We start from the raw sequence: 26,243 nt of genomic DNA on the forward strand, positions 1-26,243 counted from the left end.
CATGTTCTTTCTATCACATCAGGTGGCCTCAAAGCTAACTAGCAAGTTTGACAAGATCCCTACCTTGATACTAAGTGCTGCCAGAAACTTGAGTATATCAGGGGAAAACAACCATCAGGGGAAATGGCCTCTGCTAAAATGTACATTTAAAATTAATCTATGACTCTTACTTTATAGATCCAGGCAGTGTGCCTCCATGGGCTTGTAGCAATAAAACCTGTAGCTGTTGTACCTGGGAAAAGCAAAGAAAAATAATCAGCTAATCACCGATCAAAAGCTACTTATCCCTTATCTGCTAAATTACTACAATTAGCCATAGTGTAATTTTACTTGATACCTATGAAATCTAAGGCATACTTTAGGCATCATGGAAAGCATCAGAGTTGATGATTCAGTGACAAAAGTCCAAACAGCATTATATGAATGACTAGTACTTACAAGATGAGCCGTCCCTTTTATCTGAGCATCTTATGACTTTTTATTGAGCAAACTCAGCACTGGGCTAGGTAACATGAGGGGGATGTGAGAATAAACTCTTGTGTTTTATTCTCAAGTTTACAATGATAAGCCTACGGCTTGAAATGGTAAGAAACAATACAGGAGAGAGGATGCCAGTTCATGAGGTATAGTTAAGTACTTTAGGGTTCTGAGAAGAAGCAAGATAATGAAATTCCACAAGTGTCAAAAAGAAGCTTCCTGGGGTTGAATGTTAAACCAGAGTGTGCGAACACAATCCTCTCCCATTCCCTCCTATGACGAATAGAGGAGCTGTTCTGCCTCCTGTGACCAATCTCATTGCTTATGCTTTGGATCCCAACTTTTCTTGTCTCCTGATCAATCATACTTTGTTATCCCTTCTCTCTTCTATATCTTTGACTTCTCCATATCTACAGGATCATTTCTATTAAGATTAAAACATGTTTGGGGTGCCTGGGTGGCTCAGCTGGTTAAGCGTCTGCCTTCGGCTCAGGTCATGATCTTGGGGTCCTGGGATCAAGCCCCGTATTGGGTTCTTTACCCAGTGGGGGGAGTCTGCTTCTCCCTCTCCCTCCGTCCTTCCCCCCTGCTCATGCATGCGCACATGCTCTCTCTCTAATAAATAAATAAAATCTAAACAAAAGAGATTAAAACTTGTTCAAGTCTCTCCCATCTTAAAACAAAGCAAAAGCACCCTTCTCAATCCCACTTCCTCTTTTGCCCTACTTTTCCCCTTCACAAAGTTTGAGAACAGTCTAAACTCATTGCTGCCATTTCCTTTTGTTCACCCCTTGCACTTGCTCCTCAGAATCCTCTAATCTGATTTCTGCCCATAGCATTCCACTGAAACAACTCTTGCTAAGGTCACCAATGATCTGCATGTCACTAGAACTTATGGGCATTTTTCGGTCTTCATTTTACCTCACTGTTAGCTAGCATGTGGCTTACCGGACACCATACTTTCCTGCCTTTCCTTCTACTCTTACAGCTGATCTTCTAAGGCTCTTTCCTGGTTAATCTTTGTGCCAATTGTCCTTTAGATGATAAATCAATATCAGTGTCTTCTTGCTTTATATTATACTTTCTCCTTGAAGTCTCTCTGTCTAATGGTTTCAGTTACCATCTGAAAGTGGTGACTCCCAAATTTATCTCAAACACAAATCTTTCTGAATTTGTAGCTTTATGCTCATCTACTTCATATTCCTACTTAGCAGTCTGCTATCCCGAAACCTGGTCCTTTTCTAGTGCGCTCTGGGTCAGGGAACGTGCAGTTTCGCATGCAGAAATCTGGGTGCCAAACCCTCATCCTCTTATCTAAGCCACTGGTCAATTCTTTCCATTACCACCACCACCACCCCAAGTCCAAGCCATCATTTATCTCTCATGTGGACCACTGAGTAACTTAACGTCTCCTCGATGAATCTACTCTTGCTCCACTATAATTCATTTCTACACAGTAGCCAGACCATCATTTCAAAATGGAAATTGTCACTGTTACCACCTGGCTTAACATTATTTTTAACATCATCCAGGCCTCTATCAGGTCTCTGCTTCTTCTCCAGTCTTTGTACTGGAATACACTTTCCTGGCCCCCTCTGCTTTAGCCACACCGGCATTCCTTCAGTTCTTCAAATGCACTATATGCCTTTCTAAATCAGGACCTTTTCAGACTTGGTATATGCCTGGCACTGCTCTAAGTGTTTTCTGTGTATTAATTCATCTAACCCTCACAAAAACCGTACGAGGCAGGTACAATTATTTCTATTCTTTTTTCAAAGATTTTATTTATTGATTTGACAGAGAGACAGAGAGAGAGAGAAAAAGACAGCACAAGCAGGGGGAAATGGCAGAGGGAGAAGGAAAAGCAGGGAGCCTGATGTGGAGCTGGATCCCAGGACCCTGGGGTCTGACCTGAGCCGAAGGCAGACGCTTAACAAACTAAGCCACCCAGGTGCCACAAATATTTCCATTTTATAGTTAGGGTAACTGAGGCACAGAGAACTTGGCCAGGGTACATAGCTAGTGAGTTATAAAGCCAGCATCCACATGTGGGCAGTCTGACTGCCGTGCAATGCTCTTAACCACTACACTTAGCCACAAATGCTTTTTCTTTTCTCTGGAAGCCTCTTCCTTCTTTTCTGCATAGATAAGTCCTAGTCAGTCCCTCAGATCTTAACTCCAACATTGCTACCTCAGGGAAGACTTCTCAGCTTCAATACATAACAGAAGACCCTGTTCTATAATGTCACACTACCCTAATAATAGCACACAATCTCATTTTAGAAAATGATATGTTGGTATGCTTATGTGTTTGGCATTTGCTTCTCCCACTTAAGCCTTAAGTTCCACAAAGGCAGAAACCACGTTTGCTTTGTTCAGCCACGTGTCCCAGCACAGTACCTGGCACATAGTAGCATTCAATATAGATTTATTGTTGGAATGAATGAACAAATAAATGACTAGGAAGAAGAGTGTTCTTGGCAATAATAATACACATGAAAGAAAATGGAGGGACAGAACTGAGTATGGTATTTCATAATTGAGATGATACTGTTAACAGGTAAATTACTTGTATTTTCTACAGTGACCCCTAGGAGGGAGGGAGTTAGAGGAAGAGAAGGGAAGGGGAAGCTTTAGACTAACTAAATAGTAGCTCTTATCACCAAGGAGGAAGGCCAGAGATGGAGTAAGCACTACACAGTTGGGAAGCAGTGCACAGTGTGGGAAGAGTACTATACCCTGGAAGGCAAGAAAACTTGACCCCTCTCCCAAGCCTGGATCAGTCCAACTAACTACCTCCCTTTTCATCTCTTCTACCAGAGTCACTGAGCTGTTACACAACCATTTGTATACCACCACAGATGCATATGCCTTGCCTGTTACCTCTTCCATTTCCATGATTTCAAGCCTCTGTGGCCTCTTCAATCCCTCTACCCTATTATCTGGTTGCTTGCTCTTAAAAGATGACCTTGCCTCCTATACTGAGAAGGTAAATGTTGTCAGGCTGAAAATCCCTCAATTCTCCCTTTTCTCTCTCTAAATTACCATCACTGTATTCTTCCTATCCTAACCTCTTTCCTTCCAGTCTTGGTGGCAAGTATCCTGTTGCTGGTCTAAAGCCAATCCCTCTTCATTTGTGCTCAGGATCTCAACTACTTAGAGATGATCCCTTAGCAACTAGTGCCTATTCTCAGTTTCACTCTCTTCCAGCTGCTTCTTTCATTTGTTCAAGTCTCTTGCCTATTTTTAAAAACAAACAGACCTATAACCTTTGGCCCTTGACTACCTACCTACTGTCTTCTTTCATCTTGCCTTCTCAAAAGAAGAGCCTACCAGCTTCTTCCACTTTCCTACCCAGCATTCACTGACTAGCCCACAACAATCTCCTCCTATCATTCCCCTGACCCTCTTCTCATTGAGGTCACCTTGTTGCTTAAACAACCAACCAACCAACCAACCAACCAACCACTTTCCAGTCCTTATCTTTACATTTTATAAATTTGTACTTTTGATGGTCCTCAAAACTTTCTTTGTCTCCCATGATATCACTGCTTTTCTTCCTACCTGTTGGCTCCTTCTCACTCTCTTTGTGTTTTCCCTCTTTTCCCCATTCCTTAAATACTGCTGTTTCCCCAGAGTTTTGTCTTTGGCCTTCTTTGGCCTCTTCTTGGCCATTCACCCATTCAGCAAATATTACTGAGTACCCTGAATGCACCATGTACTCTTTGATCTTGTCCACTCTATAATTTCAGATTCCATCTAAATGCTAATGACTCTCAAATCTGTTCAGACCTCTCTACGTTAAACCCAAATGGCCAGCTATGTTTGAACAACTGTACTCAGATGTCCCTCAAGCTCTTCAAATTCAAAATGCCCCAAACTGAATCTCATTGTTTCCATTTTCCCACCTCACTTTGTTTTTCCTCCTGTATGCCCTGACTCAACGATTGGTACTACCGTTTAAACAGCTGTCCAAGCAAGAAACCCAAGAAAAGCCTTGATTCTCCCTTCCATATCAAATGTTACTAAGCAAGCTCTAATAATTTTTCTTTCTAATTTGCACCCTTCTCTCTATTTCTATGGCTACTGTCTTTAGTTCAGGCCATAGTTCTCACCTGGGTTATTATAATAGCCTACAGCAGATCTGTGGGGCATATGTTCCCAGACCCCAAGTGGATGCCTGAAATGGTGGCTAATACCGAACTCTATATGTACAGTGCTTTTTCCTATACTTATATACCTATGATAAAGTTTAATTTCAAAATGAAGCAAGTAAGAGATTAACAATAATAACTAATAATAAAATAGGCCAATTATAATGATATACTATAATAACAGTTATGTGACTGTGGTCCCCCACAAATGTCTTTTTTTTTTTTAATTTTTTTTTAAAGATTTTTTATTTATTTATTTGACAGACAGAGATCACAAGTAGGCAGAGAGGTGGGCAGAGAGAGAGAGGAGGAAGCAGGCTCCCTGCTGAGCAGAGAGCCCGATGCGGGACTCGATCCCAGGACCCTGAGATCATGACCTGAGCCGAAGGCAGCGGCTTAACCCACTGAGCCACCCAGGTGTCCCCCCCCCCCAACAAATGTCTTATCGAGATACTGTCCTTACCCTTTTTGTGATATAAGATGATAAAATATCTATGTGTTGAGTGTCTAAGTGGGGTGAATGACACAGGCATTGTGATGTAGCATTAGGCTACTATTAACTTTCTGACAATCTATGAGAAGGGAGAACCATCTGCATACAGACCATGGTTAACCCACAGGTAACTGGAACTGTGGAAAGTGAAACCATGGATAAGGGGGTGGGTACTGGTATAATTTATTTTCTTACTTCTAGTCATACCCACTTCTAATCCACTTTTTTTGTGCTTGCTAGAGTGATCTCCCTAAAACACACATTTCACCAGGTCACCCACTTACTTAAAATCTTTCAGTGGCTCCCTACAGCTTTCGGGTTAAATTCCAAATCCTCTATGAGGTCATATAAGGACTTTCATGATCTGATTCTTGCCCACCTCTCTTGCCTCATCTCTCACTGCTCACTTCTTTGTCAGCGAAATCTCTAACGCTACCCTCAAACCTTACATATGACAATAAACATGTCAATAGGAATTACTTTAAGATTTTCCCAAAGTAACAGAATGCTTAGCTATCATCTCTAAACCTCTGGTAGAGAAGCTGAGAAACAAAAGATCCATCATTCCACTCACATACTTATAATTTTTTCCAAACGAATTTTAAGGCTCTTGTACCTGTTGCTTCAGATGATTAAGTTCAGCTGTTTGGGGATCAATATTAACAACAGGCTTATTCTTTATTTTTCTTGCTCTGTCAGCATAGCGAAGGGTATTTAATGTTTCTTCTAGATTGGAGTCAGCAGGACTCACACAGGCGATCATAAGAGTATGGCTATTACCTCCCAGAGAATCTGAAAAAGAACAACAGGAGGAAATAAAATCAAACAAGTAGGATGTAAGCAAAGCTGACCATCCGGGTTGGTGGCTTCAAACTCAGAGCTCTTAAATCCCAAGGAAAAAATACTTAAGAATCTGCAAATTTCCTATTTGTGTCGATAGAAAAATACTAAAATTTTTGATGTGTAAATGATTAGTTTAGAATCCTATTCCATGTGTTCCTCTTGGTAAGATTGTGATTTCAGCACTTAATCAATTTAAAATAACTGGGACCTGACCAGAGTAAGTTAGGAGCCACTATTAGAATTAAACATTCTTAGGATGCCCCCTCTAGGTAGGTTTTAATTCTGCTTAACAAGCAGTAATAAACAGTAATCAGATTCATTTTCAGGGAGAGAGGACTAAGCACAGTGGTCATTCTATAGATTTCGTGGCTCTCAAAGCCACAGATAAAGACATAGACATCTTTCCATTATTATAGACACCTGCTTGCCAACAGGTCTATTTCAAAGCTCTTCATCAGTTAGACAGCTCTGTATGTGATAGTCCAAAAATCTGTTTACCTGTCCTGTCTTCACCTTCTCAGCACTATTATTCTGTCACTCTCTTATTTTGAGAAACTTTGGGCTTACCTTGAAGCAGTCGAGTCAACTTGGAATCTCTGTAGGGCACAAAGCCACCCTTTTTGTCATCTCCAAGAGCACTGATTACATTTCCCAAGCACAGGAGGCCTCGGTTAATATTAATACCTAATAGCAGGAAAGGAAATTTGCATTGCTTGGTAAAGTATCAAACATATACTTGCATAAAATATATACCTGCTTAAAATGAAAACCCTACAGAAATCTTACATCATCAATCTTAAGGAAACTTCTTGATCCTATTCACATTTCTGAGGACAAAGGTCTAACTGTTGGATATGCACACTGAATTTGCTGGCACTTCTTGCCCTTTCCCATGGAAACAAAGTAGACACCCAGATAACTATCACCATGACAACAGCATTTGTTTTTTTTTTTTTTTTAAAGATTTTATTTTTATTTATTTGACAGAGAGAAATCACAAGTAGATGGAGAGGCAGGCAGATAGAGAGGGAAGCAGACTCTCTGCTGAGCAGAGAGCCCGATGCGGGACTCGATCCCAGTACTCTGAGATCATGACCTGAGCTGAAGGCAGCAGCTTAACCCACTGAGCCACCCAGGCGCCCGACAACAGCATTTGTATATTTACTTTTTACATCCATTATCACATTTAATCCTTAAATTAACATGGAGAAATTAGATGAACAGCTATTTTTTATTGTCATCTCGCTAAACTATTTTTACTATCATTCTCACCTTAGAGATAAAGAAACCAGCACAGAAGTTCACTGACTTGTCTAAGGTCAAACAGCTGGTGAGTTGTAGGCCTGACATTCCATTTCAGGATCTCACTTAAGTCCTATGCTCTTTCTATGACACCACACAGGAATACAGTTCTCTTGTTGCTTTTAAAAAGGGCAAAGATTCTTTTCCATTTTTCTTTAATTTCAAGGTTTGCTTTTAAAAATCCTGTAATAGCTTAACAATAACCCACAACCTTCGGAAAAACTGTAATAATCTCTGAGGTCCTTCTAAAGCCCCTGATTTTCTCATGATTACATTTGTTGTGTAAAGGCTACATAGTATAGCGGTTAAGTGCATGGGCTTTTGACATCACATAGAGCTAGGTTCTAATCCTGGCTCTACCACTGACTACCTATATGATTTGGGTGAAGTTCTGCTCTAAAATGAGGCAAATCTATCTACCTCATTGGGTTGTAGTGGGGAATGAAATAAGATACTTGTACAGAGTTAAATGCTAAAGAAATGGGATCATTTTTGTTAAGGCTACTCTTTTACTTGGTCATACTTTAGACTCCCCTATAACCAGAAACAATCAGATCTACAAGATCCTGAGCTCCAGAATTCCTGACTGCATCCTACAATCCTTTCATTTCTTTCATGAATCCTGTTCTTCACCCTTATTGAGAGCACCAATTTAATGACACCTTTTTTTAACAAAAAGATTTTATTTGACAGAGAGAGAGTGAGCACACAGGCACAAGCAAGGGGAAAGGTAGGCAGAGGGACAGGGATAAGCAGGTCCCCCCACTGAGCAGGGAGCCTGACGCAGGGCTCAATCCCAGGACCTTGGGATCGTGACCTGAGTTGAAGGCAGATACCCAATGGGCTGAGTCACCCAGGCATCCCGGACATTTTTTTTTTGGACACTTAAAAAAAAAGATTTTATTTGAGAGAGAGAGAGAGCGAGCTTGTGTGCACGCATGCAAGTGCCAGTTGGGGGAGGGGTAAAAGGAGAGGGAGAAGGAGAGAAATCTCAAGCACACTGCCCTCTGAGTGCAGAGCCTAATGTACCGCTTGATCTCATGACCCTGAGATCATGACCTGAGCTGAAATGAAGAGTTGGACACTTAACTGACTTAGCCACCCAGGAGCCCCTATTGACACTTTATTTTTTTTTAAGATTTATTTATTTGAGAGAGAGAGAGAGTACATGAGAGAGAGCACAAGTGGGGGGAGAAGCAAAGGGAGAGGGAGAAGCAGACCCCTCACTGAGCAGGGAGCCTGAGGTGGGACTTGATCCCAGGATCCGAGGATCATGACCTGAGTCGAAGGTAGATGCTTAACCAACTGAGCTACCCAGGTGCACCCTGCCTCTTCTTTTCTCTTTCTTTCTTTCTAGATTTTATTTATTTATTTGACAGAGAGAGAGACCACAAGTAGGCAGAGAGGCAGCAGAGAGACAGGGGGAACTAGGCTCCCTGCTGAGCAGACAGACAATTTGGGGCTCAATCCCAGGACCCTGAGATCATGACCTGAGCCAAAGGCAGAGGCTTAACCCACTGAGACACCCAGGTGCCCCACCCTGCCACTTTATAATACTCCCAGTAGATCATTCTCTCCTGGGCCTTAAACTGGACCCTGTGATTGATCATTTCAATGTCAGGCTTTCCCAAATACTCACTAGACCATGCCTTCTGCCTTCCCATCATGTTAATTCCCAGTCACAAGTTAAACTGACTGTGTGTGTCTGTGTATACGTACAAGCTTCTGCAGGCGGCAATGCTGTAGAAAATCACATAACCAAATGGACTCGATCCACTCATTATAAAACACTGCTATCTGACTTTAGCTGAACCTTTGGTCAATTGACAATCTTTTCTTCCTCATCCCTACTTTACCATGGCAGCTATTCTAACGATTCATCATTTTCAAAACTGTACATCTCCCTTCACTCTTAGTGGATGACTTCAACAAATACACTGCGGAGATCAAAGTTATCTACAAGGGAAGGTTTTCCCTCTCCTCATCTCATAGTCTTTTCTTTGCTGTTACTGATTCCTTCATCCCTCTCCTTGTTTCAGAGGAATAAATAACTGCCTTGATTTCCCCTTCAGCTCTGCTGGTTTGTCTCTGTTCCCTCCATTTTCTCTGGAACCCTGGACCCTTAGATCTTCTCCCTCTCTCTCAGACCTTCAACTTTTTTCCCTTCACGAATTCCTTCTTTTCAGTCTATATACGTGCTTAAATCACTCCAATCTCAAACAAAAACAGTCCCCTCAAGCAAACTTTCCTTTCTTTTCCCTTAATTGCTAACTGCAAGGGATACCATTTTTTCAGGGCCATTTAGCCTATCCAGGATGTGAAGGAAAGTCTAGCAAGATTTACCAAAGCTGCTTGCCAAAACCTGTACTAATTCTTGTATTAGTTCACTCCTTTCTTTTCTATCCCCTTTGAGGCAAACAGAACACTGTGCCATCTTATTGGCTTATATCCCATCTGGGATGTAAAGGAGAGATGGGGAGGTTTTTCAAACCTGCTGAGCAAAACTTCCATCAATAGTTTCCTCCAAGAACAACAATTAAAAAAAAATCTAGATGAACCCTGAGGAGACTCTATGGCAACTAGGATCTAACCAAGAATCATATGCTTTGGTATAAAGAGGCTTGTTGTTTTCTTCTTCAAATGAGAATTGGAGTTTTGGAGTAGAAAGGAGCAAGGGAAATGAATCTCTAGAAAGAAACCATCACAAAACAGGATTTGATTTCCTGTTAAGAGATTTTAAAATGACAAATACTTGACATGGATGGAGTATACTTCATAAAGACTGGGAAGCACACATTTGCAGAGATTTAAATTTCTGATTGAGGATGGTTATGGAGAAAAACGGCCAGATAGCATTATAAAATCAGAAGTTTTTCTCTCTGAGACTGAGAACAGATCAAACAAGGAGAGGATCAAGAACACTACTCAACATTTTTTGGTATTTATTTACTATGGCAACAAATCAGGAAAAGAGATTTTAACTTAAAAGGGAACTATGACTTGTATTGTGGAGGCATGTTACAACAGGTTTCAGTGCTAGAATAGAAGTAACAAGAGAGGAGAACCAGGTAGGAGAGAAATGAAGTAGCTCCATATGAAGCAGCTCTCGAATGGGGATTAATTTTGCTTTTGAAGGAACATTTGGCAATATCTAGAGACATTTCGGTTGTCACAATTTGTGGGTGGCAGTGAGTGCTACTGGCATCTAGTGGGTAGAGGACAAGGATGGCACTAAACATCCTCCAAGGCACTGGACAGCCTCTCAAATGATCTGATCTAAAATCTTGCCACAGCTGAGAAACTCTGCTCTATAGGTGAGGAAAGTATTTGCGAGCTTAAGGCAGGTAGCTGAGTAAGACAGGGTGGAAAACAGAAAGAGTATTATAGTATTGATACAGTCCACCTAGTTAGAAAGGGAAAGATTTGTTATTGCAATGGCTCACAAAACTCAGGAGTAAATCCTGAGAAGGGAGTGAGTTACAGGGAATCTGATTAGGAGACAGAACCTTAGTTCAAACTCTGCCTCTGCCACCTACCAATATGTGTGATCTTGGACAAGCCACTGAAACTTTCCTTTATTCGTGTAATAGGTGTACATCATACCTTACCTCATAGGACTATGATAAAAAATTAAATGTGATCTACAAAGTCCTACCTACACATAAGTTTTTATGAATAGGGTAGACAAACTTGGATGATTTGGATATCTATTCAGCTATGTGAGGCTGAAAGCAGAGCATCTGATCAATTCCTAATCTACTCTGATGACAATTTCCTCACTCAGAAGATACTGTGAGTGAATAAGGAAATGGCTGTTTTGGGCTTCAAGCTGACACACATGGAATAACTGATTATGTAAGTAAAATGATGGGAATCTGTTGGTTGGGGACCAAGGGGTATGGTTATACATCAGTATGCTAGCTGTTAAGAAAACAGATCTCCAAAATTCAGGAAAAAAGAGAGCTAACTTTCTAGGAACAGGACGTCTAAAAGGGAAAAAAGGACAGAAGGCTTTCCAAACACAAAACTGTAATTATCTAGTCACAAATTATTCCAATAAAAAAATCGACATAGCTTCATAGAAATCAACATGGCAAAGAAACTCATATACAAAAAGAACACAGAATATTATAGGAAGTTCTTTTCAGACACAGGAAAACTGACCACCAGCACTTCTCTCTTCTCCCTCTCCTAAAACACCAGTAAACGGAATTTTAAAAGTACTCACCCACCAGATCACAGAACATAGGAGAGAAATATCAGTACACAGGAGGTTTCAACGTATTTTTAGAGTATAGGTAGAGAAGTAGTAACTAACTTAGCAAGATAGAAGAAGCCTCAATCTAAAGAGTCTGCAGGGGGACGATAATGGTGACAGTGATAATAACAGCTAAGTTTATATAGTGTTGACATAAGCCAGACACTATTCTAGGTACTTTATACATACGAACTCAACCTCACAACAGTCCTATAAAGTATGATTGTCACTATATTGACATATATGAGAGTCGAGGCACAAAGAAGTTAGGGAAGTTGCCCAAGGTCACACAGCTAATAAGCGGCAGGGTCAGGATTCAAATACACAGTCTGGCTCCAAAGCCCATGGTCCTAATCTCTATGGAAATGAGCTGATTTGGTCACTTAGCGGCAGCACCAGGTACATCAGAAAGAGGACAGACCTGAGGCTGAAAAGAGGGGATGGGTAGAAAATGTGTATAAGGAACTCTGGAACTTTCTCCAGTCTCTGCCCCAGAGCCATGCAACTACTGTGCTTTGCATTCTCAATCATTTCCAGTCTACTTAATGGGACTGTTTTTCTAATACCCAGCCATTAAATGTAGATCTTCTCTTGAAACTGTCTTGAGGTCTTTTCTCCCTATACAAACTCTCTTTAGGTTAATTTATATAGCCTAGAGTTCCAATAAAAACTATAACGAATGAGTTGCAAATCTGCATCTCCAAACAAGACCTCTCTCCTGTGGCCCAAAGCTATATTTTGGCCGGGTACCAAATAACGTTCAAGAAATACAAAACAAAACAGAATTCATCTTTCAGCGCCAAAACTTTTCACTTCCAGCACTGTCCTTTTTCATTTTTCTCGCCGTCTAACCAGTCATGCAACAAATGGCAAACCTGGGACTCTTCCTCATCTCACCCCACACACCTGAGTCCTTTTCATCAAATGCTTAGTGAATAGGTACAATGTTCTAGGCACTGTTCTAGTTATTAGAGATACAAAGATGACTAAGTCACAATCCCCGCTCTCAAGAAGTTCATAATCTAAAGGGGGAGATGGACACAAACAAAAACAACTGCAAACAGGTAGCATTAAAGGAAGAGACATGTATAGTGAAAATGGGTTCTCCTAAGAGGGAGCGGTAAACGTTACCCAGGAAGGTGAACGAAGGCTTTGGAAAAGATTTAAAAATTTGAGCTGAAATGTGAAGGATGACTAGAACAGTGCCAGTGGAAGAGAGTAGGATAGGAAAGAAGAACGTGAGGGCATTCCAGCAGAGGAAGTAGCTTATGTCAAAGCACATATTTGTGAGGAACTACGGGTGGTTCATTACCAATACAATGCACGGTAATGAGATGGAGAGTGCCAAAAAGTCAGAGGACAGCTAGGGAGAGATCACAAGTGCACGACAGATAAGTCAGTCTCAGGTATTTATCCCGTAGGTCAGTGGTTTTCAAATGGTGTTCCTTAGAACCTTAGGGATTCTGTAGGGAACCGCAGAGATGCTTCCGAGTTTCAACAACTGTAATTTGGGTTTTGTTTTTTAAGCTTTTTAATTGAGGTAAAATATGCATAATATGAAAGTTAACCATTTTAACCATTTTTAAGTGTACATACGGTTTGGTGGCACTCAGTACATTCACACCGTTGTGTAACCATTACCACTATTTACAAATATTTTAACTATTTTAAAAACTGTCCTAACAGCTCACTCCAATGTGCTATATTTTAAATCTCAAGATACTGGAGTCTACCGACGTATCATCTTGTGTGGTGAGGTTAGTGAAGTTTTCTGCAGTCTGTGAAAGCACCTGTATCATTTGTGCATACATTTGACTTTTTTGGCAAATGTGTATTTTCAGGTTGTGGCTTTGCACAGACTCTTTTCCTGGCCACATGCTTGCACATGGAAAATTGTGCAAGTTATCATACCACTGTACACGAGTTTGTCCTGAGACACCAGACAGAGGCAACTCCTCCATTCACACACTCCTCACTGCATCATAGTCAGTTACGTGGTACCAAATGGCTGTTTGCAATCTACACGTCCACTGGTGGATGAATGAGTGCACAGAATTTGTTGTACACACACAATGGAATATTATCGAGCCACGAAAAAGAAGGAAATCCTGCCTTTTGCGACATGGATGAACTTTGAGAACATTATGCTAAGTGAAATAAGTCAGATGGAGAAAGACAAATGCTGTAGGTCCTCACTTATAAATAGAATCTTAAAAAGCTGAACACGTAGAAAGAGAGTAGAATGGTGGCTGCCAGCAACTGAGGGGTGGGAGAAATGCGGAGATGTTGGTTAAAGACTATAAACTTCCAGCTATTAGAGGAATCAGTTCTGGGGCTCTCATGTAAAGCATGATGACTGTAATTAACAGTACTATATTCTATACTTGATAGTTGTTAAGAGAGTAAATCTTTTTAAAAAATATTTTATTTAATTATTTGACAGAGATCACAAGTAGGCAGAGACACAGGCAGAGAGAGAGAGAGGAGGAAGCAGGCTCCCCACTGAGCAGAGAGCCCGATGTGGGTCTCAATCCCAGGACCCCGGGATCATGACCTGAGCCGAAGGCAGAGGCTTTAACCCACTGAGCCATCCAGGTGCCCCAAGAGAGTATATCTTAATTGTTGTCAACACACACACACACGGTAATTACATGAAAGAATAGAGGTATTAACTAAACTTATTGTGGTAATTATTTCACAATATATACATGTATCAAATCATCACATTATATACTTTAAACTTACATATGTTATAGGTCAATAATACCTTAATAAAGCTGGAAGAAAAGATTAAATGAGATAATCTTATGAGATTATCTCATTTAATCTTATTATTATTATTTATATTATAATATTAGCAATATAATATTATATATTATTATATTATATTACATTATATTATATAATAACATATATTATATTATAATTATAAATAAATAATATAATAATATATTGTATAACAATGTATAATAATATTAATATTACTATTTTATAATTTTATTTATTATTATCTCATTTATTATTATTAAATGAGAACTTAGTCAATGGCACTCAAAAAAAAGTTTCAGTGCTTCTTGTAAACTTTGCAGGTATCCTGTTAGGCATTTATAGTTATTACATAACATAAACTAGGAAAGATATTGCTAGTGACACAACTTTGGACTTAAATGTCTTATCATTTGAAACTCCTGGATCAGTTTAATAATTGAAGATAATCCTGAGGTTGTAAAATGGGTTGTTAAAAGTGTTTCTAATTCACAACTATGTATCAATACAAATCAGGATGTTCTTGATAATGTGTCACCAAAACAAGCTATAGGAAAAATTAGAGCAAAACCTTAATTAAGATTCTGTCATCCAGAATCCCCATCATGTCATACACTAAGAATTAAGAATGTTCACTAGAGCTTAGTCTGTAATAGCAAAAGTCTGGAGCCAAGCTAAATGTTCATCAGTAGGGGAATGGTATAATAAATACAATGGTATATCTATACAATATATAGACATGAAAAAGAATGTGGTAGAGATGTATAAGTTAACATGGAACAAACTCCAACATATATCATTCAGTGAAAAAAATAAAGGGTAGACTAGAATAGACAACCTTGTATGCCTCCATCTGTACAGAAAGAGAAAATATCTAGAAATGTGGATTGGGGGTGCCTGGGTAGCTCAGTCAGTTAAGTGTTTGCCTGTGGCTCAGGTCATGATTTTGGGATCCTGGGATTGAGTCCCCCACATCCAGCTCCCTACTCAGCAGAGAGGCTGCTTCTCTCTCTCCTTCAGCCTGCCTCTCTGCCTACTTGTGCTCTTTCCCAATCTCTCTGTCAAATAAATAAATAAATAAAATCTTAAAAAAAAAAAAAGAAATGTGGATTAGGGATTTGGGACGAGAGAAAAAATTACTTTTCATTATACTGCATTTATAAAAAGCTTTTCTTTCAAAATAATTATTCAGATTCACAGGAAGTTGCAAAGAAATGTATAGGAAGGTCTTGTGTCCCATTAATCCAGCCTCTCCAATGGTAACGTACTGCATAGCTATAGTTAACATTGGAAAGTTAGTGGCACAATCCCGAGCTTATTCAGATTTCAGCAGTTTTTGCGTGTACTCTACGTGTGTGTGCGTGCGTGTGTACATGTGTGGTTCTGTGCAATTTTATCACACGTGTAACTTCATATAGCCATCACCAAAAATCAAGATACAGAATAGTCCTATCACCACATGGCTCTCTTATGCTACCCTCCATAGGCACACCTCCTCTTTTACCCCCCAATTCCCAATCCCTACCAACCATTAATCTGTTCTCCCCTATAATTTGGCTATTTCAAGAATTTTTTTTTTAAAGATTTTATTTATTTGAGATAGAGCAAGAGTGAATGAGCGAGAGAGAGCACGAGTTGGGGTGAGCAGCAGAGGGACAGGCAGAAGCAGGCTCCCTGCTCACAGGGAGCCAACGCAGGGCTTGGTCCCAGAAACCTTGGGATCGAAACCTGAGCCAAAGGCAGATGCCTAACTGACGAGCCACCCAGGTGTTGCCGTTTCAAGAATGTTTAAATGGCATACATATGTTTGAGACTGGCCCCCTTTTCTTTCTGACTCAGCCTAATAATAATCCATCCAAGTTGTCTGCATCAATTTCTTTCTACTGCTGAGGAGAATTACATAGCATGGATGCACCGTATTTTCTTTAACCATTTGCCTGGTAATGGACATTTTGATCATTTCATTTTTGGTCATTACAAATAGAGCAGCTATGAACATTCATGTACAGATTTTTGTGTGAATTATATACTTCCTCCGGGATAAATGTCCAATAGTGCAATTGCTATATTGTTTGATAAGAACATATTTAGTTTTAGAAGAAACTGTTTTCTAGAGTGACTGTACCTTTCTTACATTCCCGCCAGCAATTTTGAGAGATCTAATTTCTCCACATTCTTTTGGTATTGTCACAATATCAGCATTTGGTATTGTTACTATTTTTTCTTTTAGCTATTAGGAGAGGTATGCAGCGATATCTCATTGTGGATTTCATTTGTATTCCTTAATGACTAAGGATACCAAACATCTTTTCATGTGGTTATTTGCCATCTGTATGTCCTCTCTGATGAAATATCTGTTTGTGCCTTTTGCCCACTTTGTAGTTGGACTGTTTTTTACTATTGATTTCTCAGAGTTCTTCATATATTCTAGATACAAGTCCTTTGTTATACTGCATTTTTTAACATGGAAAATTTTATGATATACAAGCTATTGTAAAGAAAGAAATTGTGATCACAAACTAGCTATAATATTCTTATTGTTTGAAGATGGACTTATACAAAGTTATAAATCTGAACTTACAAAATAAATTTACGTGAATATAAAACCTGTTCTCTGATTTATTTCAACCGATAGAATTTGTTGTAACATTTCATTTAAAAAAGAGGTCTTTTGCTTTAAAGGGAAAGCAGACAAAAACATCTGCTGTAAATGGTGGAAACAAATGAAAGTTTTTTGGGGGGAGGGAGAAGAGGGGAAGAGGAAGAGAGAAAATGTTAAGCAGGGTCCATGCCCAGGGTGGAGCCCAACCTAGGGCTCCATCTCATAACCCCAAGATCATGGCCTGAGCTGAAATCAAGAGCTGGATGCTTAACCAACTGAGCCATCCAGGCCACCCCACAATTGAAAGGTTTTAAAGAGAGGGTATACGTGATGGAATTTGGATTTTATAAATACCACTTTGGTCGTCAGTTGGAAGGTAGATTTGGGAGTCACAAACTGGTGTTTAAGAAACCATTTAGCAGGGGCGCCTGGGTGGCTCAGTGGGTTGGGCCTCTGCCTTCGGCTCAGGTCATGGTCTCGGGGTCCTGGGATCGAGCCCCGCATCGAACCCCACATCAGGCTCTCTGCTCGGCCAGGAGCCTGCTTCCCTTCCTCTCTCTCTCTCTCCGCCTGCCTCTCTGCCTGCTTGTGATCTCTGTCAGGTAAATGAATGAAATCTTAAAAAAAAAAAAGAAAAGAAAAGAAACCATTTAGCAGGTTATTTTAATAGTTGAAGTGAGAGATCTCTAAGGATTGGAACAAGGGAAAAGAAATAAGGGGGAAAGGAGTCAAAGGTATTTAATACCTAAAAATGACACGACCAAGCAATCTTTCCAAAGTGGGAGATGAGAAAGAATGAATATAAATGTGCTCACATTCTGGGAATAAGGCAGATACACATTCATCTGGCCAGCCAACAGTTACTGAGCACCAACTGTGTGCCAGGCACAGTGTTTGGCACAGGCGGCAGGAAAATAAGAACTGGTCTTTGTGTTCAAGGAACTCAAAGTCTATTGGGAATAAAAAAACAAGTAATTACAAGGAAAAGGGAGGATGCAGTGAGACTTGGCAGGGTGGCAAGTGACTGGAAAGGGAAATAACCTTCTGTATCGTGATAAGGTTTTAGTTTGTAGGCTTTTGGGTAAACACCTTTGTCAAAATCCAGCTAACATATGCTTAAAATGTGTGCTTTTCATTACAAATTCCACATTAAAAAATATAAACAAATATTAAACCCCAGTTAATAAAATGTAAGCTTGAGTATTTAGGAGAAAGTGTACTAATGCGTGCAATTTGCTTTAAAATGCATCTAAAAAAGGATATGGTTTAATGAGTGGCTAGATAGATAGGTAACAAAGAAAATATAGTAAATGTTAATGGTGGAATCTGGATGCTAAGTATAGGGCTGTTCCTGTAAAATCTTTTCACTTTGCTGTATCTTTGAAAAATTTCCTAATAAAATGTTAGGAAAAAACACTATGGAACACCAGCTGATGGACTGACCCACATTAGAGGTTTCATTATTGGACAACATCTGAATTATGAATTGAAATATTAGTGAGAATTGTCAGACTAAAAGGGAGCAAGAATTCAGGTATTCAGTCAGGACCAACTACGAGTCAGGCACTGTGCCGGGACCTAAGGATTTGAAGATGAATAAAACATCTTTTTGCCTGGCTTGCTGTCAAGTCAGCCATTTTAAGAGATGATGGTATTTCAGAGTTGGATTAGTGTTAGCGCAGGAAAGAGGTAAGCACTGGATGGGGCTGGGGGATTGAAGGTGGTCAAAGAGAGTTTCAAGGAGATGAAACTGGAGTTGAGTACTGAAGGGCAAAAAAAAATAGCCACGTAAAAGCAGAAGGAAGGCATTTCCAGCAGAGGGAGCAGAATGTACAAAGAGGCATAGAGGAGAGACAACTTGGCACACTTCTAACGGCTAAGCAGATTGCATGGAAGGGGTGGGGAGAGGGGAAGCTAGTCAGGTAGGGAGGGCTAAAGCACAAGTGTAATACAAAGTGAGGAGCTGTGAGAAGAGCTTTAAGCAGGGATATCCAGTTTAGGAAAACATCTTGGCTGCTGATCCGTAGATGGCGTGGAAGGGTGCCTGACTGAAAAAGATAGGGAGACCAGTTGGAAAGTTTGCTCTAAGCTAAGAAATGCTGAAGGCCTGAGCTAAGGTAGTGGTAGCAGGGTCAGAGAAAAGAAAGTGATTTGAAAGATGAGAAAGTTAGGACTGAAAGAGCTTGGTGACTGATGGGATTGGGAGAAGGAGCCAGAGTGAAGGAGGAGCACGGCTTGATGCTCCAGTTTCTGACACGGGTGATTGAGGGGATGCTGGTGTTATATACTGAAGGGAATGGAAGGGCAAGTTTAACAGAGGCAGGGAGAGATGAGTTTAGTTTTAGGTATATAGAATGGGAGTTGTCTGTGGGACATCCATGCAATGTCCCACAGGCAACTACATTTATAGGCTGAAAGGGAGATGTGAGATGTGGGATGGAGATAAGAGGTTAGGGCTGGGCAGCATGTAGGCAGGAGTTATAAGCATCTAAGTGGGTGAGACCACCTTAGGTGGTGCAAAGGTGGCAAGTGATAGGCTTGAACAGTGGGAAGAGAAAGAAAAAAATCACAGAACAGAACCTGAGCTGTCGCAGGTATAGCTGGATGGAAGAAGAAGAGAGTCCTCAGAAAAGAACACACCCGGCAGACAGCAGTGTCACATATCCGAGGGAGGAAGGAGACTGTCCAGATGAGAGGACAGGGTGTTGGACACTGTGGGGACACTTACTTAGAAAGACCACGTAAGAGAAGGACTAAAAAGAGCCTAATTGAGCTAGTTTTCCAGGTCACTATGTGACCTCAGCAGGGACAGTTTCAATGGGGTGAGGATGGAAGGCTGGCAAAAAGGCAGGGTGAAAGGTAAAAGGCAAAGAACAGTAGAATGAGGAGGATGAAGGATTTTGTTCTGTTTTAAAATGGGAAAAACACATTAGAACACTTCTATGCTTGGGTGCGAGGGAAAGCCAGTAGACAGGGAGAGGTTTAAAAGCACAGGAGGAATGGGGCGCTTGATGGAACCACATTTGCAAGGCAGTGAGTGGAGAGGGGGAAAACCCAGCAGAGAACATACAAGTACAACGGCACAGAGATCTGAAATAAGAGTGCTATTTGGAAATGAGTAGACTACTGTCGTTGGGTCCTTGTAGTCTGTAGGCAAGTGGTGGGAGATCAAGCTGGAAATCTAGAGGGGCCAGAAACTGACAACGAAATCCCCTGATACCATATAATCTCAAGGAGAAAAAAAATACATTAGAAGACAAAATGGTTACCAGGGCCACATCAAAAATCTAAGACTTCTGGTTGGACCTGGGAAGATGGGTCTACTGCAGATAGTTTGATGGGGAAGGAGAGGACGACTGCATTCTGGGAGAGAAGAGATGGCTGTGCTGGAAGTGCATGGAAGCCAGAATTAGCAGGGCATGCTGCGAAGGCTGCATGGCTGGGTTGGAGAGTGGGCGGAGGGAGCTGTGAAAGACAGCTGAGGAAGTAGGCTGGGACTGGGGTACAAAGGGTCTGGAAGGCCTGGTGATAGATTTCAGATTTCATCCTGTAAGCGGTGATGTGCCACTTTGTTTCTTATCAGGGAAAGCACCATGTACAGAGTGGGATTTAAAGGAGGCTAGTGTAGGTATGGTATTTAGAATGGAAGACCTCCTAGGAGCCGAAGTATGAGGAGCTCTTCACCAGGTATGCGGGGCAAAGGCGGGGATGTTGCAGAGGGAGCAGGAACAGACTGGAAGTGGGTGCATCTCTCTAATATTGCTAAGGAAGAATGAACAGCAGGTAGTGGGTACTCATTCCTAATCGAGGAGATCATGCTGGGTGCAATAACTGGCATAAGGGATTAGGAAGAAGAAAAATCCAAAGAAAAGGAAAAGGAATACTTTGAGTTAGAGAGAGAACTGAGAGAATAATAATTTATGAACCAGAAAGTTTAAGAAGGGTATGTTCGAATGTCAATGCCACCAAGAGGTAAGGTAAGATGGGCACTGGAAAGAACCAGTTCGTTTTGGTAATTAAGATATCACTGATAATCTTTTACATAGTGGTTTTATCAAGGTGGATAAAGATAGACTACCAAGAGAGTCAATCAGGTTCCTAGGTAGACAAAACTCAATATCAAAAAATAAATTTTATTTCCATACACCAAAAATAAAGAACATAAAATTTTTAAATATTCTTCTTAGGTTAGTTACATGGGTTTGTTCAATTTGTGAAAACTCAGCAAGCTACTTGCTTATATGTAATTTCCTGGTTTTAAAGATTGATTTTATTTATTTATTTATTTATTTATTTATTTATTTACTGGGGGGCAAGCAGTGGGAGGAGCAGAGGGAGAGGGACAAGCAGACTCCATGCTGAGTGTGGAGCCCAACACAGGCTGCAATCTACGACCCTGAGATCATGATCTGAGCTGAAATCAAGAGTTGGACACTTAACCAACTGAGCTACCCACATGCCCCAGTTTCCTGGTTTTAATTACACTTCAGTAAAAAAGTTTTTAAAACATCACTTCTAAACCCATTAACTATATGGTCAATTAATCTTCAAGTAGCAGGAAAGAATGTCCAATGGGAAAAGGACAGTCTCTTCAAAAAGTGGTGTTGGGACGACTGGCCAGCAAAATGCAGAGAATGAAACTGGACAACTTTTTTATACCATACTCAAAAATAAATTCAAAATGGATTAAAAACCTAAATGTGAGACCTGAAACCATCAAATAAATTCAAATGGATTAAAATCCTAAATGTGAAATCTGAAACTTAAAATGTAAGAGAACACAGGCAGGAATCTCTTTGACATTGGCCATAGTAACTTCTTTCTAGATATGTCTCCAGAGGCAAGGGAAACAAAAGCAAAAGTAAACTATTGGGACTTCATCAAAATAAAAAGCTTCTGAACAGCCATAGAAACAATCAACAAAACTAAAAGGAAAAGATATTTGCGAATGACATATCCAATAAAGTTAGTATCCAAAATATAAAAAGAATTTATAAAACTCAATACCCCTGAAACAAATAATCCAATTAAAAATGGGCAGAAGACATGGATAGACATTTCTCCAAAGAGGACATCCAGATGGCTAACAGACACGTGAAAAGATGCTCAACATTATTCATCATCAGGGGAATGCAAACCAAAACTACAATGAGATACCACCTCACACATGCCAAAATGGCTAAAATCAACAGTGTAAGAAACAACAGGTGCTGGCGAGGATGTGGAGAAAGGGAACCCTCCTACATTGCTGGTGGGAATGCGAACTGGTGCAGCCACTCTGGAAAACAGTATAGAGGTTTCTCGAGAAGTTAGAAATAGAAAGACCCAATGATCCAGCAGTTATAGTACTGGGGATTTACCCAAAGAATACAAAAACGCTAATTCAAACGGATACATGCACCCCTAAGTTTATAGCAGCATTATCTATACTAGCCAAATTATGGAAGCAGCCTAAGGGTCCGTTAATTGAAGAATGGATAAAGAAGATGTGGGGGATATATATATATATATATATAAATGGAATTTTTATTCAGCCATAAAAAATGAAATCTTGCCATTTGCAAGGATGTGGACAGAGCTAGCGAGTATAATGCTAAGCAAAATAAGTCAGTCAGAGAAAGACAAATACCATATGATTTCACTCATAGGAGGAATTTAAGAAACAAAACAAATAAGCCAAAGGGGGGAAAAAAACAGAGTGAGAGACAAACCAAGAAACACACTCTTAATCATAGAGAACACACAGACGGTTACCAGGGGTGGGTGGGAGGATGGGTTAAATAGGTGATGGGAATTAAGGAGTGTACTTGTCTTGATAAGTAGCAGGTGATGTAAGGAATTGTTGAATCACTATATTGTACACCTGAAAGTATTAATATATCACTGTATGTTAACTGAAATTAAAATAGAAATTTAAAAATATATCACTTCTAATACTGTCAAAATACAAATTACCTATGAATAGAACAAAAGATGTATAAGACTTCTACAGGGGAAATTACTGAGAATTATTAAAGAAGTCCTAAATAAATGGGGAGATATATTATGGACATAGGTTTGGAAGACTTAATTTGATTTAATGAAATAGAGTGCCCAGAAACAGACAAAGGCAAATTTGGGCCTTAATATATGATAGAAGTGGCACCACTCAGTGGTGGGGGAGGACAGACTTTTTATTAAATAGGGCTACGACAAATGGGTATTTATGTGGAAAAGTGAAATTGGACCCCTACTTCATACAATGTACAGAAAACAGTTCCAGGTGAATTAAAGAGTTAAATGTGTAAGGCAAAACTGTGAAGCTTCTATTAGATAATCTAGAAGAATATCTTCAAGACCTTGCAGTATTGAAATTTCTTAAACAGGACACAAAATAAAGGAATCATGAATGAGAAAAGAGTGAAAAGACAAGCCAGAGATGAGGGAGGAGATATTTGCAAAACGTGTGGGAATGGGGAAGTTTGCAATAAATATGACGGAACAGTGACTAGAATCTATAGTATGTGAAAAACTACTTTTTAAAATCAGTAACAAAAAGACACAATAGAAAAATGGGCAAAACTAGGACAGGTATTTTACAGAAAAGAAAATGTATGTGGCCGGGGTGCCTGGATGGCTTCGTTGGTTAACTGCCTGCCTTTGGGTCAGGTTATGATCCCAGGGTCTTGGGATCAAGCCCTGCATTGGGCTCCCTGCCCTTCAACGAGTCTGTTCCTCCATCTCCTTCTGCTCCTCTCCCACTCATGATCGATCTCTCTCTTTCTCTCTCTCTCCTCTCTCTCAAAGAAATAAAATCTCTTAAAAAAAAAAAAAAAAAAGGAAGGAAGAAAATGTATGTGGCCGAAAAAGCACAGAAAAAGGTGATCAACCCTTTTAGTCATGGAAGTAATGAAAATTAAAACCACCGTGAGGTTTATCACTCCATACTCACTAGATTGGCAAAAATTTTTAATTCTGACCAGTGTTGGGAAATGTGGAGCTACAAGGACTTTCATACCTTGGAGCACTTCGTAAGCCAGCTGGGTATGTACTCTATGACACAGCAGTTTTATTACTCAGTATATACCCCAGAAAATCCTTTTTTAAAAGATTCTATTTAAATTCAAGTTAGTTAATATATAGTGGATTACTAGTTTCAGGGGTAGAATTTAGTGATTCTTCAGTTGCTTTTAACACCCAGTGCCCTTCTTAATGTCCATCACCCAGTTATCCCATCCCCCCATCCCTCGACCTTCCCTCCAGCAACTCTCAGTCTATTCCCTGTCTTTAAGAATTTCTCATGATTTGCCTCCCTCTTTATTTATTTTACTTTTTAAAAAGATTTAATTTATTTATTTGGCAGACATCACAAGTAGGCAGAGCAGCAGGCAGAGAGAGAGGGGGAAGCAGGTTCCCTGCTAAGCAGAGAGCCCAAAGCGGGGCTCGATTCCAGGACCCTGGGATCATGACCTGAACTGAAGGCAGAGGTTTTAACCCACTGAGCCACCCAGGTGCCCCAGTTTGTTTATTTATTTTAAAATATTTTATTTATTTACTTGACATAGAGAGAAACAGCATAAGCAAGGGGAGTGGGAGGCAGAGGGAGAGGGAGAAGCAGGCTCCCCACTGAGCAGGGAGCCCCACACGGGATTCAATCCTAGGATCCTGCAATTATGACTTGAGCCAAAGGCAGATGCTTAACTGACTGAGCCTCCCAGTCACCCCTCCATCTCTGTTTCTATCTTATTTTTCCTTTTCTTCCCCTATGTTCATCAGTTTTGTTTCTTACCCCAGAAAGTTCTTACACATATGCATCAAGGTATATAAACAAAAATGTTCATAAGGACACTGTTAATAATACTGCCAAACTGGAAACAAATGAATTCAACAACAGTAGAGAGAACAATGGTATAGACATATAATGGAATAGTATACTGAAATGGAAAAAAAGGAACCACAGCTATATGCAACATAGATGAATCTCTCACACAGTGTTGAATGGAAGATGTAAGACACAGATGATTACATAGAGCATGATTCCATTTATATAAAGTTTAAAAATAGAACAAAACTATGCTACTTTGATATTTATACAAAGGTGGCATTACCATCAAGCAAAGCCAGGGGATTCCCCTCATGAAAGTTGGAGTGGTTACCTCTAGAGGGAAGGGAGGAGGTCATGACCTGAGAGGGGTATACAGAGGTGCTAGAAACCTTTTGTTTTTCAACTTACGTGGTACTTACATGACTGTGCACTTTATCATTATTCATTAAACTGTATGCGTGATCTATGCAATTTTCTGTATGTATGCTCTATCTCATCAAAAAATGTAACTAAGAGTGAATCACATGTGTTGCTAAGCCGTGTTAACTTTTCTGAGGACTTGGCTCTAAAGGGAGGGAGACAGGGTAGCAGTTACAGGAGGATTCAGGAATGAAGGAATTTGGGTACATATGTTCACCAAAATACATATACAAGAATATTCATAGCAGCACTATTCATAACAGCCCCAAACTGGAAAATACCCAAATGCTCATCCAACAGTAGGAAGGATAAATAAATTGTGGTATAGTCACCAATAGAATATGCATAGTGATGAAAATGAAGGAACTACAACTACATGCAATAATATGGATTAATCTCAAAAGCATAATGTTGAGTCAGGGTTACTAGATTTAACAAAAGAAAAAAAAACACAGGACATCCAGTTAAATTTGAATTTTAGATAAATGATGAATCATTTTGCATGGAACATACTTATATTAAAAAATGATTCATCATTTAGCTGAAATTCAAATTTAACTGGCCATCTTATATTTTTCTCTGGTGACCTTACATAGAATGAAAGAAGTCAGACACAAAGGTTACCCTTTGGGGAAGCTAGAGAGTGGAAGCATACATAAGTGGTACTTCTGGGATGCTTGTAATATTGTTTCTTGATCACCACTTATCCATCAAACTGTATAATTATGATTTGGGCATTTTCCTGCATGTATATTATACTTCAATTGAATAATCTATGTCATCCATCTGTAACTTATTTATAATCTATCTGGCAACGATCTGAATATGTTTTATATTCAAAGTCACAACAAAAAATAAATATAATCTTAAGAAATGTTCAGCACCCACACTGACTAAAGGAAGAGAAATACTTTGAATGGGTGATTTAATTCAGAATATAAATGGTCTATAAATATACAAGTATGTTCAACTTCACTAATAACTATAGAAAGGAAAATGAGATGCCATTTTTCACTTATCAAATTGATAAGAATACTTAGAGAAGTTAGAAAACTTGAGAAAAATGAATAATCTCATGGCTTCAAGGGAATTTGGTAGTATATTTTAAAAATTCAGAAGGAGTT

At 39.8% G+C, this 26,243-nt stretch overlaps 1 protein-coding gene across 6 annotated transcripts in view; it reads right to left on the reverse strand.

Moving 5' to 3' along the window:
• The window catches only part of KIF4A (kinesin family member 4A), a 120,507-nt gene that overhangs the window by 69,562 nt on the left and 24,702 nt on the right, over positions 1 to 26,243 (reverse strand). For all 6 annotated transcript variants that reach the window (XM_059384690.1, XM_059384691.1, XM_059384686.1 and 3 more), the window contains 3 exons: positions 6,535 to 6,651; positions 5,741 to 5,916; positions 171 to 232 (listed from right to left, as the gene is read on the reverse strand). In XM_059384690.1, coding sequence (XP_059240673.1) covers positions 171 to 232; positions 5,741 to 5,916; positions 6,535 to 6,651 — 355 coding nt within the window. The remainder of the gene's footprint in view (positions 1 to 170; positions 233 to 5,740; positions 5,917 to 6,534; positions 6,652 to 26,243) is intronic.

This window comes from Mustela nigripes, chromosome X (assembly GCF_022355385.1).
Source record: "Mustela nigripes isolate SB6536 chromosome X, MUSNIG.SB6536, whole genome shotgun sequence".
Lineage (NCBI taxonomy): Eukaryota > Metazoa > Chordata > Mammalia > Carnivora > Mustelidae > Mustela > Mustela nigripes.